The sequence below is a fragment of the Thyridium curvatum genome (assembly GCF_004353045.1).
Source record: "Thyridium curvatum strain D216 chromosome Unknown NODE_54_length_294788_cov_77.042876, whole genome shotgun sequence".
Lineage (NCBI taxonomy): Eukaryota > Fungi > Ascomycota > Sordariomycetes > Thyridiales > Thyridiaceae > Thyridium > Thyridium curvatum.
The window spans coordinates 108589-124930 of NW_022156809.1; the positions used below are offsets into that span (position 1 = coordinate 108589).

At 56.3% G+C, this 16342-nt stretch overlaps 2 protein-coding genes across 2 annotated transcripts; both read left to right on the top strand.

Annotated features, from left to right (window-relative positions):
- Window positions 1–1420: 1420 nt before the first annotated feature.
- E0L32_008302 (uncharacterized protein) lies at window positions 1421–4204 on the top strand (the record flags this gene model as incomplete). Its single annotated transcript, XM_031143142.1, has 4 exons — window positions 1421–1432; window positions 1555–2124; window positions 2199–3772; window positions 3994–4204. 4 exons carry the CDS (start codon window positions 1421–1423, stop codon window positions 4202–4204), a joined length of 2367 nt encoding a protein of 788 aa, XP_030992444.1.
- A 7385-nt stretch (window positions 4205–11589) lies between these two features.
- E0L32_008303 (uncharacterized protein) lies at window positions 11590–11894 on the top strand (the record flags this gene model as incomplete). Its single annotated transcript, XM_031143143.1, has 2 exons — window positions 11590–11709; window positions 11796–11894. 2 exons carry the CDS (start codon window positions 11590–11592, stop codon window positions 11892–11894), a joined length of 219 nt encoding a protein of 72 aa, XP_030992445.1.
- Window positions 11895–16342: the final 4448 nt, after the last annotated feature.

The window sequence follows — 16342 nt, forward strand, 5'->3', positions numbered from 1 at the left end:
GCCCAGGCGAATTAGCGTAAGAATTACAGTGGGTTGCCCGCTCCAGCTGTGCTAAATTCAGAGTGACTGTGGGTACACCTTAACCCCCCTACTACCGGAGTGTGGCTGCGTCCCGTCCCGTTTGCGGTAAGCCTTAGTCACCTCGGACGGTCGCCCAGCCAAGACGTTCTGGCCCTGGGGAAAGGCGATTAGGAATGTTCGAAATGGAGATGAGATGGACAGGCAATGGCCGGTCGGCTTGAAGGTCTGTATTAAGTGATTCCAGGTACAGGTGGGCAGAAAGGTTACAGATTGATGGGGTTTGAATGCGAGCCCCAGCTGAACGAGTGCATTAGATCGAGCCCCGGGCTGAGACACAATGACGACCCATCCATTTGCAGCGATCACTATGACTGGGTGACCCGGCAGGATGGGTCTTGGAAATCCTCGGGGGACAGCCTTATCAGCCAGGTCTGGACAACATTTGGGCAGCCAGAACGACCGAGTATTATTGAACGAAGAGGATATCGACGTGGCTGTACGTCCGCCAGTATCATCTCAGACCAGTCCCGGCTCCTATTAGTCAACCGTGTCATTCCTTCATTTGCAATGGCCTCTCATCTCATCTCTGTTGTCAGACGGGTCCTCGAGACCCCTGTCGCCGCACCACCATTTGGCAGATTTGGGGGCTGAGAATCGTCAGTCTGAGCATGCAGAATCCACCACATTCCACCACCTCTTCCCAGAGGAGGGCCGCCCACAGCCACCCTCGGTCTTCAATTGATCTGATTGCTCCCTTTGGCGTGCCAGTCGTGCTCTTTCTGGCCCAGTCGAGCCCATGTCGGTGTAGTGGAGAGGAAACCTTAGGGTGATCGACAAATCAATGAATCAAGCCCGTATGCTGTTCCTGCGAACCATGACCCTGCCCCATATATGGACCAGGGTAGGCTATCTCCCATCCTTTTTGGCATCTGACGAGCTACGGCTTTCCAGACGGACCTTCATCTGCTTCTGAGCCATACGACTCGACCAGGCGCTCGTTCTACGCGAAACCGTGAAACAGAGCAAAAAGAGAACAACGCTCTGCTGCATCCCTCTGATCTTTGCCAGTCGGTGGCCAATTGTGCGACGCTCGCCGGTCCGCGACGCGCGGGGCAAGACTGGCACCAGAGCTGAAGCCCTTGCTGAACCTTTGCTGACGAGGCTCTCCGTCTTGCCTTTTGTGCTGCTGACAAAACCACATCGCGCACCTTGTCCAGCTTCTGCAATTCTTTTATATTATAATTCTCCAAGGGTACGGCATATTTGACAGACCTCAGCGCCCCAGAGAGAAACAGTCGCAAAACATCTGGACAATGTGCGGCCCATCAGGCTGTGGATAGCATCTAACCCTCCCTACGCACCATCACGCTTGCAAGACGTGCCCGGAACGAAGCCTACGATGTGCCTATTCGTAAGTCCTGCGAAATTTCCACCATCATCACAGCCAAGCAGATTGGGCCATATGTCGCCCCTTTCTTCTTTCTTGGTTCAAACGTTGCGGCGCGCTGACAGTGTGCCATACAACCTCCGCAGAGCGCTCGCAGGAGCACCAGCAGCCAGGACGATGTCAAGATCATGGCCAAGGCGCGCCGGCGCATGCCCACCTTCAACAGCCGCAACAAACACGGAGCCCAGGGGCTCAAGAGCATAGTCGACGTCACCACGATGCTGTCCCCGACCAAGGGCGGGTTCCACCGGCGGCCGACCATCAGGATCACCGACCACGGCGACACGACGGCCGTCATCAACCGCACCTCCCCCAACACCACCCTCCAGTTCCTCAGCGAGCCCATGCGGATGCACCTGCGGCGCGTGTACGACGACCTGCGCGGGAGATCTTCGTCGCTGTCAAAGGCCAAGTTTGCCAGGTTTCTCGAGAGGACACAGGGCGAGACGGGGTTCGAGCTGGAGGGGGACAGATACAAGTTTGAGGAGTTCCTCGAGGTGTGGTCCTACCATTTCCACTGGGATGCGCAGAGGCGGGTCTTCGGCGTGAAGGACCTTTCCAGGCCCATCAGCAACTACTTCATCAGCAGTAGCCACAACACATACCTGCTCGGGAATCAGCTGTCTAGCGAGGCTTCGGCCGAGGCATACCGAAGAGTGAGTTTCGACGGAGTGTCGTTTACATGCACTTGTCATAGGAACACATTGCTAACTAGACTTGCAAAAATCAGGTGCTCAGACAGAACTGCAGATGTATCGAGATCGACGTTTGGAACAGCCCGCCCAGGTCCGGTTCTCGAACGCCACGGACACGGTCAAGATCCCCGCATCCAGACCACAAGAGGCACCTGTCCTCCTCCTCAGTAGCGAGCACGCTTCGCGAGGCCTTTGAAAGCTTCGAGCCCATCAAGAACTTCAGGTCTGCCAAGCACAGCAGGACGCCCAGTTCCAGCCAGCCGGCTCTCCTCCCGGAAGAGAGCCGCAGTAGCCTGGACCCAAAGGCCCTGCACGACAGGCTCGCGACGAGGAGGGCGAGGTCGCGGTCTGGCGGAGCGTCGAGCAGCCGATCTGCGTCGGTATCGTCGGCCGCGCGCAGGGCGAGGGACGAGCCCATCGTCATGCACGCACATCACATCCTGAACAACGACATGTCACTCGGCACGCACGTGGGCTTTAGAGAGGTCTGCAAGGCAGTGCGCGAGACGGCCTTTGAAAACACAGACCTGCCTCTCGTCGTCAGCCTGGAAGTGCACGCCGACCACGAGCAGCAGGAAGTCATGGTGGACATCATGAAGGAGGAATGGGGCACCTTGCTTCTCGACCGGGAGATCGAAGGGTGCGACCCACGACTACGGCTCCCGACTCTAGAAGACCTCCTCAACAAGATCCTGGTCAAGGTCAAAAAGACCCCCGACAGAACCGTCGCGCCCAAGGGCACGGCCAACGCGCTCGGCATGAACCTCGCGGCGTTTGAACAAGGCGAGGCGGCGGCAGCAGGCGGGGACGACAAGGCCGTTGCGCCGGCGGCGCGCCAGAGCAGCGGCGCGCCCTTGAAGAAGGTCCGCATCTGCGAGAAGCTCAGCGCGCTGGCCATCTACACGCACAGCGAGCACTTCAACAAGGGCAGCTTCTTCGAGGACCGCGGCGCGCGCACGCCCTCGCACATCTTCAGCCTCGACGAGACGTCCATCTCGGAGCTGCACGCGACTCGGCGGCGCGAGCTGCTCCGCCACAACCGCGCCTTCCTGATGCGCGCCTACCCCAACGCCAACCGGCACTGGGACAGCTCCAACCCGGACCCGGCCTCGTGCTGGCGCAAGGGCGTCCAGATGGTCGCGCTCAACTGGCAGAACCTCGACGAGGCCATGATGCTCAACTCGGCCATGTTCGCCGGCCAGGAAGGGTGGGTGCTCAAGCCCGAGGGGTACCGCGCCGACGCCACCGGGGACGCGGGCCCGCGGCGACAGACGCTAGACCTCAAGATCACGGTCCTCGCCGGCCAGCACCTCGAGCTGCCGAGCCTGAAGCGGCCGTCCAGCCACGCCGCGGCCGTGGCGACGACGGGCGTCGGCGTGAGCGGCGCGCCCGGCTACGCCAGCTTCAAGCCTTCTGTCAAGTGCATCTTGCACGTCGAGAAGGCCGAGGAGCGCGCCGGCGGCGACGAGGAGGCGGTCAGGTACAAAGACCATGTCATCAGGCAAAAGACGCCGCCGCGGGAGACGGACCACCCGGATTGGGGCGCCGCCGGTGCCACTCTTGCCTTTGAGTCTGTCAAGGGTGTGATGGAGGAACTGAGTTTCGTCAGGTAAGACTTTTGCTCTTTTGCTTTCTTGTGTGCTTCTTAGTCTCCGTGCTATTGCATGTTTCACTTTCCTCCTCCTTGTGACCCTCATCACATCATGAATCACATCACGGAGCCATGGGTGGTTACGCTACTGTCCGCTGCCGCCGGCTAGGTTCGGCCCTCCTCGTATTCCAACAGATACAGAAGCTAACACCCGTTGCGATCCACACACACAGGTTCAGAGTCGAGGACGAGAACGCGAGCTACTACCAGGACCTGCGGAAGAAGCTCAACGAGGCACTGGGCCGAAACGACAACCTCGCCGGCTGGGCGTGCGTCAGACTCGACCGCCTGCAGCAGGGGTACAGGTTCGTCCGCCTCATGGACGCACACGGCCGCCCGACAGAAGGCAAACTGTTCATCAAGGTCGAGAAGACGCTGAAGAAGCCGTAAGCCAGGGCGGACAACAATCCCGGCTCTGTCGAATCGGACCAGGCGTATTATTCCCCGGGAGGCCAGCGAAGGGGTTCGCAATTTCGGTGTGGCCTGGAAGCAAATCCCTCGACGACGGTGGTCGATCGCCGTCGGGACATGGGGGACTCGGGTACATGTGTTTGTCAAATTTACCTTCTCTTTCCATGCCAGGTTGTCCTCGGAAGAGGCACCGGCCCGTCGCTGCATATCTGTTCGCCTCGTTTTGTTTTGTCCTAGTTTGTTTGCTTCCTACAGCGCGTCTAGATTGGGTCGGAAGGCGTCATGTCGTATCCACGTTACAAAACAGGAGTTGGGTAGGGGGGCAAGGGCATATGTGTAAAGTAAGTTTGACATCTCGGGACATCTTGTTTTGTTGTTGTTTTGGGGTTCACAGCAGCGGGACTTCGGGCACACTGCTGCTGCCGAACGGGACCGCGCATGCTGGGACCTTCTTCCCCTGGGCCCGGCTGGTGGTACATGAAGAGTCGACCAGCCTTTTGGACCGTCAGAGTCCGGTTATACGGCATATTTCTGTAGCTCACGACAGCAGAACGGTCATCAAGCTTAAAATTTTCGTTTCACGTGAACTCGTATGAATCCGTATTCTGGGGTCTGGTGTTCTCTTTCTTCGGTTTCACTGGTAATACGTTCAGGCTGCTGTCAGCACTGGTGACGATCGAAAGTAGTCATTACCTGAGAAGTTGATGTTCCCGCCAGCCCCATTGATGACCTAACACAGCGTCATCAGCCATTTCGCTACGGGGTCGCTGCATCTGGGATGCCGTAGATATGCGCTAATTCAACGAGAAGGGTGGAAAGCAACGTCCAATGCCTTGGTCGTAAGATGCGGAAATCAGCCACCGAGGCGGACCTGTTGCGCGACTTGCCAGGTCTAGAACTCTCGGTGACACGAGCCAGGCTGCCATCATGTAGGTTGAGGCAGTGAAAAGACATGTGGTCATGACAATTGGATGATGGCAGGTGCCGAAAGTCGGCATCGTGTGGCGGGAGCATGCTGCATTAGCGGTGGCTGCTAGGAGAAGTATGAAGGTCGGGAAAAAGCAAACAGAGCCTGACGGGCACGATCCAGTCGATCATGGTGCCGTTCCCGGCTAACGCTCCCGAGGATAGACACGGCTCATGTTACAATTCTGCTGCACAATCAGATCTGGCTTCTGTAGATCATGCACCTGGAGAACAAGCGTTCATCTCCTGCGGCTTGATCGGATCAGCAGACCCCTGATCTCGATGTTTCCATGCTTGAGAGCAGATTGTTGAGAGCTTGGCGCGCCTAATCAAGTCCAACGAACTTGTCTCATCAAACGGTGCTTCGGAATCACCGACACTCGGGATTTTCACGATGAGGGAAATAAAAAAGTTTGCTCCTGCCAGCAGGCGCATAACCTTGCTCGGGCAAAGAGAAGACGGCAAGCTGCGGCAACACGTAAAGGCGCAGATCAGCGGCTCGGCACTTACCCGTTGAACTCAACGAAGTGGCTGTCCCAGCCCTGCAATGTGCTGCAGTGCAAGAGAAGCAAGCAGCATATTGCATGCGGCAAACAAGTCCACAACCACAGCTGTCACCAACAGCAAGGAGTGGGTGGCATTTATGTCATGCAGGGAGAGAAGCAGAGCTGTTCAGGACATGCACGCCCTTGACACCTTGCATGTTTGCTTCGTGCTTACGGCTCGCATGTCTGCTTCTTTCGTGTCATTCTGAGGCGTTCCAACGGAGGGAAAGGATCTTGCTCGTCACCGGCGGACGATCCTTTGCATGCAATTGGCCAGGACACTCCTGTGCCCTAAAATGACTGTGAAACACAAGCAAGCTCCCGTCAACCACCCCTCGTTCACGACGGCGGTGTGTAAATCGGGACAAGGACAGGAAAGGGGACATCAAGAATATCGAGGTGGGCGTCAATTCGCCGATGCAAATGTCCTGATGTCCATCCGCGCCATGCATCTAGCCTAGACTGTTTCGAAAAGCCCAGGCCGGCCGAGCATGCAGTCAAGAGAGTGTGTGCGCTCGAGTGAGCTTGGAGATTGGTCCGGAAGCCTCCCGATGAGTATGCAGTTGCCTGTATCTGTCCGAATACATGTTGATCAGGATGAGGGATATGATAGACAACCCTCCCGGGAGCAAACCGGTCGGCACGAAGTAGAAACTGAGTCTGGAAGGTGTCGGGATGGTTGCAACTGCCAGCCAGGGTCCGACGGACGGCGCAACGCATCTCACCGAGATATGCAACAAGGCTCCAGAGGAGGGGGTGTGCCATTCGTTGCCAGAGTCTTGATAGAACTAATGCAGCCGGTTTAGGACACCCCAGATGCACTGTTGACGGGACCCGCGTTCAACCCAGATCAAGGGGGCGGCGCGGGAAACATGTTGACACCTTCTCTTGTCCCTCTGAGAGTTGGAATCAGGGTCACCCGCTTGGGTGCCCGCCTTGGAGACACGAGACGAGGGCAGCAGTTGTGATGCAGGGAAGCGATATCCCAAAAGGAATGTCGGCGAATCCGCGCCACGGTGCAATAGGCCCCCGTCCGAGAGAAGGTTGAAGGTAGACGGAACCTTGCTTCGTACACAAGTTGCTGCGTGAAAAGATCGACCATGACCGAAGAAGATCCATACAACTATTGCGGAACATGAAGTACGGGGTATGGTTCGAGACTGGGGGTTGAGGGTCAAGAGACCAAGAGACCAAGAGCCCTGGTTGGTCTGAGCATTGATTACTGCAAGGGTGGTTGGGTTGTGCCTGCCCAAGGGATGGTATTGCATTCAAATGGGAGGCTGCCCTGTCGTGGGGCCTGGAGGGCTAGGTATTGCGGAGGGGCAGGCACGGTTTGAGCAAAGGACAGAGGGTATTCCGGTGAGGGATTGGGCATTTGTTTCAAAGGAGGACAGGAGGACATCAGCGAGACGGATTGCGTTGCCAAGTCCCTCTGTCCGTGCTCCTCGGGCAGGATTGAGGGCTGAGCTTGAAGGGAACCGGGCCCGCGGACTGGACTTCCTCAAAGAGATGAGCCACCTTGAACTTGACGATGGCTCACGAGCGCATTGACCAAAAGCGAGAGAGACAGCGAGCCACCTCGATCCTCCCGACAAGGACTGCACATCGCCATCGCCCGGAATAGCACGCCGGCCCCCGGCGGCGATCAAAGCCGTCGATTGCGACACGCGCGGCACAGGCCCAATGGTTCCGAGATTGTTTCGACCAGACTTTGACCAAGAACTACGTACAAGGTAGTCAAACGACTTGCTCGGTACCACAATCTGGGCCAAGAGATGCAGCAGTCATATGTCCCGTCATTCAAGGGCTTTGGCACAAGCTGATAGGTGGTCTTGGAGCCGGGTCAGCGACGGCATGGAGTTCTTCTCATGGCCAGCACGGATTGCAACAGGACCAAGACAGGAGGCACCCCCATCCACGCGGACCAGTTGTGTTTTGTGTTGCCATTAGTCACTGGTCGATACAAATCAGAGGGCCTCAACTATTCAGGAAACGATACATCACATGCACTTGGCCGGGGAGGAGGTGAAGGTTTGCGCAGGAAAGACGGTGAAAGGCCGGAGAGTGCTGGGTTAGGTCGGAGCTAGAGAGAAGGAGGAATGGGGGGAGCACAGGGTCCAGCACGCAAGCGCCAGACCTGGAAGCTGGAAGGTCGAACAGGTTCCAAGTTGCTGAAGAACAGCACTAACAGGTCTCAGGTTGGGGAACCTGTGCCAGTGGTGTGGGCAGTTAGCACCCCCTGTACAAGCCCCTAGGCCCCTGATTACATGGGGGCATTAGGTATCAAATGTCACCAGCCCGCCCAGCGAGCGAAACGGATTCGTGCCCGGCTCAAGCAGCCCTGGTCAACTGTCACAAAAGCACAAATTTCAGAACGGCGCCTTCGCCGACGAGACGCGAGGAGTCGAGGATGGTGGAGGCGCACAGCAGCTGGCCGACAAGACCGGGCATCAGTGGGCAATTGGGCACTGCCGCCCTATGCGTCACCCGGCGGCCAGATCGCTTGCGAGGTCCTCCGATGGGATCGAGATGATCCTCCTTGTCGTTTGCTGAGCTTCCGCGCCATCCGCCTTCTGGAGGGCGATCGCATTGTTCCAGCTAGGCAGCCCTGTGATACCTTCTCGCCGAGAGGACCATGGAAGGGCCTCGACTGCCGGCACCGTCTGCCACACATCCGACAGGGCAGGGGAGGGCAGGGGAGGGCAGGGCAGGGCTTGAAAGGCCAAACTCGTCACCATGCAAGAAAGGAGCGGTGCAGCAATATTCTGCTTACACCCGTCCAGCTGAGGATTCTGGTAGGGGTATTCCGTGATACCTTGCTGTGCGGTCGCGGAAGCTGGGCCGGCGTACTACAACGTTGCCGCGGTCGGCCTGCGCCTTGCAAACCGTGGACAGATGTCAGACTGACCGCCGAGGGCCTGTGGACACACCGGCAGGCGCGCGGCATTTGGTGCCACGAGGGCCAAGGAGGGTGGGTGCCAGGCAGGACGAGACACAAGAGTGCCTAATCAAAGACAACGGGATCGGTGTCTGACGACCAATCTGAGCAGCAGATGCACGCATCCGGTGGTGGCTGCAGCATGGCATGGCAAACTTCTCCCAGCCCAGGACGCGACGCCGTGCAAGAAAATGACCCCCAAAAGAAGAAATAAGACGGGCAAAACAACGCACGCAATTGGCTGCTTCGAATGTCGGTCTTCTGTCCTGCCACTGATCGCTGGCCGGCTCCCATCCCTACCACATCCCACATCCCTACCGACATCTGTGCATACGGTAGTCTACACAACTAGTTAACGTTCCTTGCCCGATAACTAAGCAGATAGGGATGACTCCATTGGCACACAGAACAGCATCTCACCCAGCGACCAGGGTCTGATGGAAAAGCCTCCGGAGTCCCCTGCGTTCACCAGCAGATAAAAGTGGTATTTGCTATGGATATGGTCCACATTCCCAATATCGGTATCTGCTGTCTGCATGTGTACCTACATCCGGATGTAGGATGTAGGTACACATTGAGAGCACACACACCACATGACAACTTGCCCGTGCATGTAAGTCATTTGGCCACAAATGTTACCTGTAACAAATTGGCCTCTTTGCTCCCTCATTCCTTCGTACCCTCTACAAAGTACCTAATCTACCTAGGTAGGTCCGGCGGCGGGCAAGCAAACCTCCAAGCAAGCAGGGAGGCACGTAGGCAGGCAGGCAAGTCCAAATATGGGTTCTGATAGGTACCTATTCCCCTGCCCCCACACACACCCACACCCACCGCATTCTCTCTCAGACATTTGGGGCTCTTTGTTTCCCTCAGAATTGTGGCCTGAGACTGACAGGCCCGCCGAGTCGACAGGTCCAGTCGGCTTGCTGGTGCGGCCAGAGTTCAGCGGGGAAGACGGGCCGGGTCTGGAGCTTTGGCCCAGCGGCTTTGAAGCAAGTGACAGGTGATAGCGGCGCCTCTCGACGAAACTTTGTGAAGCAAAGCGGCGAGATAGGGCAGAGCCCTCGCGCACTTGAGAGATGCACACGTACCCACGTCACGGATCCGCGGCAGTCAGAAGAAGCTCGTCCAGAAAATGGATCCTGCGCCCAGCGTTACATTCGGCCGTGGGTGAAGAAAGCGACTCAGGATTCCACCACAGCGGAACAGGGCCGGGTATCCCAGTCGCGCATCCAGAGTCGGCTGGGAACAGTCAAGAGCAGGATGGAGCCCATGGAGCCCAGGGCTCATGGCTGGGACCCCAAGGACGACGCCATTCCTCTTGCTTTTTCCTAACGCCCCTCTCCTCGCCCCACCGACCTGGTCAGCTTCACCAGGTACTTGGACAGGTCCATCCAACTACCTAGGTACTTCTCAAGTGCTGTTGTTTGTTTCTCCCTCCGAAGACATCATCATACCATGCTGTCCTCCTCCAAAAGGGTCTGAAACCTCAAGGAGCGGCAAATCCACTCCCACCTTCCTCCCTGCCTCCCGCAGTCTAGGCGCTCAGGCATACATACGTACAGATGCAGATCTACTGGTAGCTTCCCGAGACCGGGCAGGGGGTGTGTGCGTGCGTGTGTGTGTGAAGTGACGGATATCAGCACAAGGGCAGCAAACAACACGACTCTTGGCTGCGGTTTTCTTAGGTCCCTTTAGGATGTTTCATTCCTCCATTCTCGTTCTCGTTCTCGTCCCCTCCGGCACGCATACCTACCACACACACCCACGGACGGACATACGCATAACGTTCGACCACACCTCCTCTTGCTCCTCCTTCTCCTCCTCCTCCACCACCTTCGTACAACACTACGGAGTATCCTACACCCCTTGGCAGTTGGCGTGGGAGCCCCTTCGAGCTTATTACATGGCTCCCACACTAGATGATCATCTAGTGCGTCCCCCGCTGGACTCCACCCTTACCGAGTGAGGCCCTCCTCCTCATCTCTGGCCTCTTGTGATCGACCCTTAGCGTGTCTCCAGACCTACATGGTTCGCGGACCAAAAACCAAGCGGAGCATCGTGGGCATGTACTCCTGCACCAGACATGGCAGCACCAGTACTTTGCTGTCGACCTTAGTCCTGCCAGACTGGTAGGTAGGTAGGTACCATACCTCAAAGTGGCTTTCCTGTCTTTCCCACTCTAGCTGTCCCTGTTGAGAGAAGCAAAGAATGCCGTGCATCTCGCCAAAGCCATGCACGTAATGTCTGTCGTCTCTCTCGCTCTCTCTGCAGACGACTGTTCGGCTAGCGCCGCATGCTTCACCACCACGGATGCTTGCCGAAATCGAGCGGCCACAGAGACACGGTAATGTCATTCTTTTTCCCTTTTCTTTCCTTCTTTTTTTTCCACCTGTCCCCGTTCTGCACTTCCCACCCAGCTCAAAAGTGTTTTCGTCGTATGTGCTGTCATCCGTCGGAAGGCCGCCGTTTGCCCCATCGTGTCTTCCCACACACCCTTGAACCCTCGATGTCTGCTCCCGTCGCGGTGGCCGAGACTGCATAACACCACGCTGCACCGCCAATCCGTCTGTCAAACCCAATCCGCTCGTCTGCTTCCTCGCCGCCAGGATCCAGGGTCAGACAGGGTGTCAAAGAGTATAACGCTCCTCCTGTCAGACCGTTGGAAGGAATCATCCCTTCAGGAAAAAGTATAAATATTGGCCCTAATCCGTCCCCATCTCCACCATCGAATAGCTCGATATCAAGCTCGCCCATCAAGCATCCTGCCTCCTTCTACTCTCATACACTCTCCTCTCCACTGCCACACCACAAGCTCCGCGCCTCAACTGAGTTCATCTCCAAGAGATCCTCTCCATTCGCCACCCAGTACGACCTCTGACCTGATCACCACTTCAGCACAAGCTCCTGTCACCATGGCTCACCCCATCGCTCCCACCGTCATCCGTGGCTCTGAGCCGCCCTTCCTGTCTCTGGAGCCGGCTAGCCCGCACCTGCCTATCACCAATGAGGATCATGGCGTCCGCAGCCGCCCCGTAAGTTTCACCCCGCAGGATGTGGCTCCTTCCAGGGCTACATAGTTGGCACGAGGACGATGAGCGCTGACATGTGCATGGATAAGATCCCCGGCGTTCGCTGCCCGACTTGCGCCGCCAACGGCACCGAGGTCTGGGTCATCCCGGGCCGTGCCTGCGGATACTGTGGCACCCCCTGCTTCTAGGAGACGGCCAACCGGCTTGCCCTTCTCTCCTTTCTCGCCTCCGGCCAGTGTCACATTCGCAGAGGGATCAGGAAGAGGGGGTTCTCACGGTTCTTGATTACCGTCCTGGCACGTCACGGTCCCCTAGGACCGTGATTGTGATGTACGCAGGGCTCTGGTGACGCATCTCGCGGTCTGCACCGCGCGTGCTGCTGGAAAATTTTTGTTGTTCTTGGATTCATTTCTTGTCTCTGAATTGGGAGTTTGTGCTACTGGCGAGATCTCTCAGCTTGCTGGGTGAGCTCGTCGAGGCAGTTTTGGAGTACTCTGTTGGCTATAGCGGGGATCATTCTCTACATTGGATTGGAGTTAGATGACGGATGAAAAATTGAAGCCTACAGGTAGCGAATGATACATGACGTTAACCCCGTGTCACACAACACTATGATCCTCTCGAATTTGGTTTGTGACGGATGCCCCGTTCGTCCGCTGCTGACGTCGATATGCTTAGACTAGGTGGGCCAAGAGCCAAGTTGACTCTCGCCAAACAAGAGTCAACGTCTCGTAGCACCGACGAGTCGATCCTGCGAGACATGACGGTGTGGTCAGGCCATTCTTCTCTGCTCTAGATACTGGTGATACACATGACTTGACTCTATCGAGGACCAACAACACCCATGTGTCTCCTCTGTGGTCCCTCGGATGGCCGGTCCCGAAGATGCAGGGCAGCCCAAGTGCACTCGCCACACGACCGGCTGTGGTGCGAGGTTGAGACAAGATAATGAGCCTCAAAGGTGACAACAGGCGGTGCACCCATTCCATCCCACTGCACTGTGCACCCCGAGAAGGGGGGGGGCGCAAAGCATGGCAGCATGACACATTGGGGTTACACGGCGGAAAAACACGGACACACAGGACAAGGACCACATCCGCTCGCTATGGCTCCTGAATGGGGCCGGCAGGGCCATCGTCGCACAACAACAGCATGTCCCTTGGGTGAGAGAACTGTCACTCGATCTCCGGCTGCGCTGGGTCGCGCGAACTGTCCTTGATGCCCTGATGCCAGACACGCATTGCACGACGTGGGCACACGAACTCGGTGCAAGGCAAGGCAAGAGAATGTAAGATTCTGCACAAACGAGATGCGGTGCGTATAGTATGCTGTACCCTTCTGCTCCCCCTTGGCCAAGCTTAATTGGCCACCTGCTTCCTCAGAGCCGGGATGTGGAGGAATTGGGCCTCCAGATCTCTCTCTTGAGAGACCTCAACTACCTCCCTACATCAAGAGCATGTGACGATCCCGGGGATTGATGTTTGGCGAGGTCTGGATATGCGCATACGAAGTCACCTCGGAACCGACCACTCTGTCTCCACCCCGATAGGATTTACGGCTTTCCGATAATGGAAAGGCGGTGGAGGTCCGGCGACAAAAGCCGGCGACGACATCTCATAGGAGTTGTGGTGTCGAGAGATGTAATTGCAGCTTGCCTTGGCTCTAGCATCGCAAGAAAGCAAGGGTCCGAGCACCTGGATTGGGATTGGAGCAGACGCCTTGGCTCACAAATTGGCAGGCTCCGTCGGGCTGATGTATGGAGACAAGTGGATATGCAAGTCTAGGTAGTCAAGTAACTTATCTCCTTGGTTTTCCTTCTGATTTCTTTTCTTTTGCTGTCTTGCTGTCTTCCTATCCACCCGGCTGTTCCCACTCCTGTCCCGACTTTCATGATCCCGTTCCAGCTTGTTCCCTATTTGTTAATTCGCCGTGCGAGTTGTCGGCGTGGAAACATCCCTTTCCCTCCGCTCTTGTTGTCTCTTCTCCCCTCCCCCCACAGAGAGGAGCCACCAAGGGATCAATAGCGTTACGCGCCGGGTTGCTGGAATGACCGGCGGTGCCGCTAAATTAGAAAGAAATCCGTCACGGCCGGCTGGACGGCTCTGGGGATTGGTCCAGAGGGTCCCCCCAAGCCCAGCACGCAATGATGATTTGCGCAGGGATCCCAGATGTCAAGTCTGAACGTTGCTTTTGACAATATCCACATGAAAGGGGCCTCCTGTCTCCTCTATCCCTCCCTTCAATTGCAGGTGGCTGGCTAAAAGACAGGGGGGACACGCGGACAGAGTTCACGGAGCAGGTACACCCTCTACGAAAGGTAATTACCGACAGATTCATCTAGAGAACCGGCCCGGATCGCACTCGTCTGTCGTCCGAGGAAGATTCTAGCTGGCTCCATGTCTATCTTGACAGCTGCTTGATATTCTCCGGTGTAGGCGGTATTGGTTGACCAGCAACAATGCCCTCCTGCGATATGGTGTGATGATCAGACACAAGGTCGGGTACTATCCCGTATGCTCAACTACTTTATACAGCAGAAGATCGGCACTCATAAAGCTCAACGAAAAAAAAACCCGGAGGCGGCAGGCATCCGTCTGGCGGAGGTTCCGCTCCAAAACGGGGGACTGAAGCGATGTACCTCGAGAGAAGACACTAGGAAACATACCTATCCCACGCAGTGACCGTCTGCGATGTCGATCATTAGACGCAAGGGCCTCGCCGCTGTCGAAAGGTGCTTTGCCTTTTCCCCCATCTTCTGTTTTTAAAAGTGCGATCATCCGGAATAAGCGCGCCAACAGCTCCAAAAATTGGGGGGCCTTGCTGATGACGATGACATAAATCCCCGAGGTTCAACCCCTCTAGGCGGTGTGAGGCAAGTTTGCGTGCAGTGTGCGTGCGGCTAGCTAGTACTTGTACGGTGATCGAGGGCCTAGTTGCTTGGTGTCTCTAGGTAGGTAGTTCTTTTGCTATACACACTTTTCCGGATGCAGGATAGTCAGCCTGCGAGGTTGTGGAGAGTTGTTCTGAGAGGAGGTGCATTTTTGCCTCTTCTGAGCAAACAAAATATGACAGAGAGTCAGGTGGACCGAAGACATTGCTCTGGAAGTAGTCATGCTCCTTTCTCCTTTTCCCATCTTCTCACTGCTCTACAGGGATCGTGTGGTCTCTTGGCAAAACCGGAGGAGGGTTTGGCAGACTGGAGGTCATGAGACTAGTCTGGTGTCGAGCTTTTCACATATGCACACCCCGGAGGCTTCTTCCTTTTCTTTTTTGGAAACATGCAGAACCATGCCGTCTCAAGTAGCGAGACTAGAGAGACATGACGCCTGAACTGTGGAGGTTAGTGGGATGTGACGTCTAATGCAAGACGTGCATGGCACTGGCACTGGCATTGCATTGGCATGGGCATTGGGCCCGTACGTGGGGCCTGGCCCTCTCGAACTCTGCTTGGTCCCTGTGCACAGTGTCTTTCGAGATATCTTCATGACGGATGCATGCTATCTAAACATGCATCCCCGTTTCATTACCGCCGATAGGTGCGGCTGCAACGGAAGACGGAAAGGACCGACACTGGACAGCTGAAAGCTGAGAAGCCAAGGGTCCAAATGTGCAGTATTATCATGAAGTTTGTCTCTGCCTTGTATTCGACTGGTCAGCGCACTCCTGGAAGCGAGGAGGATCGGGCTCGTCCAATTTAAGACACAGGGCTAACGAGACAGTTGCTCGATTGGGCATGAGCTGAACCCGCATGAAACACCATGCGAGCGCACAGAACATCGAAGCCAAGACCGGCTTCACTGCGGCACGATGCTGTCATCTCGAGTCAACATATCGGCCGAGTCGGTCGCTCGAGCAGCGGAACAGCCTTCCGTTCTCGGCTTGACGGCAGTCAAGACCGCAATGAAACGGACATGATTCGCTTGGGTTACGTCGGGGTGTTTGTTTTCCCAGATCAGGTGGTCTGAGCGTGTCCACAAAGTAAAACCCTTTAGCATGAGTGTGGTGGCCCCGAATCGGGTTGCCACCATTGTACGAGACTTGAGGGTAGGTAGCCTGGGTAATGGTCTCACTGTCCATTTTTCGCTCGGCTGACCCGGCTCCTGGATGGCTCACGAGAAGAGTTCGGCAAGTTCCTAAGAATGCTGGGATGTACACCACAGAGACGGCCGTGATGTGATTTGTTCAGCAAGGAGTCGGACCCGATGTTCTGGTTCATTGTCTCAATTGACGCCATCAAGGGCAGTGGACTTGCTCTGAGGCGCACCCAGGCACCGATTCGGGGGCGGCCCCACGGCGGTACCAGCCCAGACAGTGCTGTTGGACAGAACAGTCAAAAGGAGAGACGTGGCTTGATACGCAATGGGAATGGCCTCGCCTGTGCGGTGATGGTGGTGGGCATCGTTGCCGCAACTAATGCAGATGTTGACTCACGAGGACACTAAGTGTTTGGATTTCGGCCAGCATAGCTGCTGAATCAGTTTGCTTCCATTGGCTACATGTTTACTTACTTCCTTTCAGTCTCTCCTAGACAAGATTGGATGATCCCATGATAGAATTCTCGATGTGGATGCTGTTACGTAGGTTGTCAGGGGTTGCATGCAGCAAATAAGGCGACACCTAGTTGTCCTTCACCAGA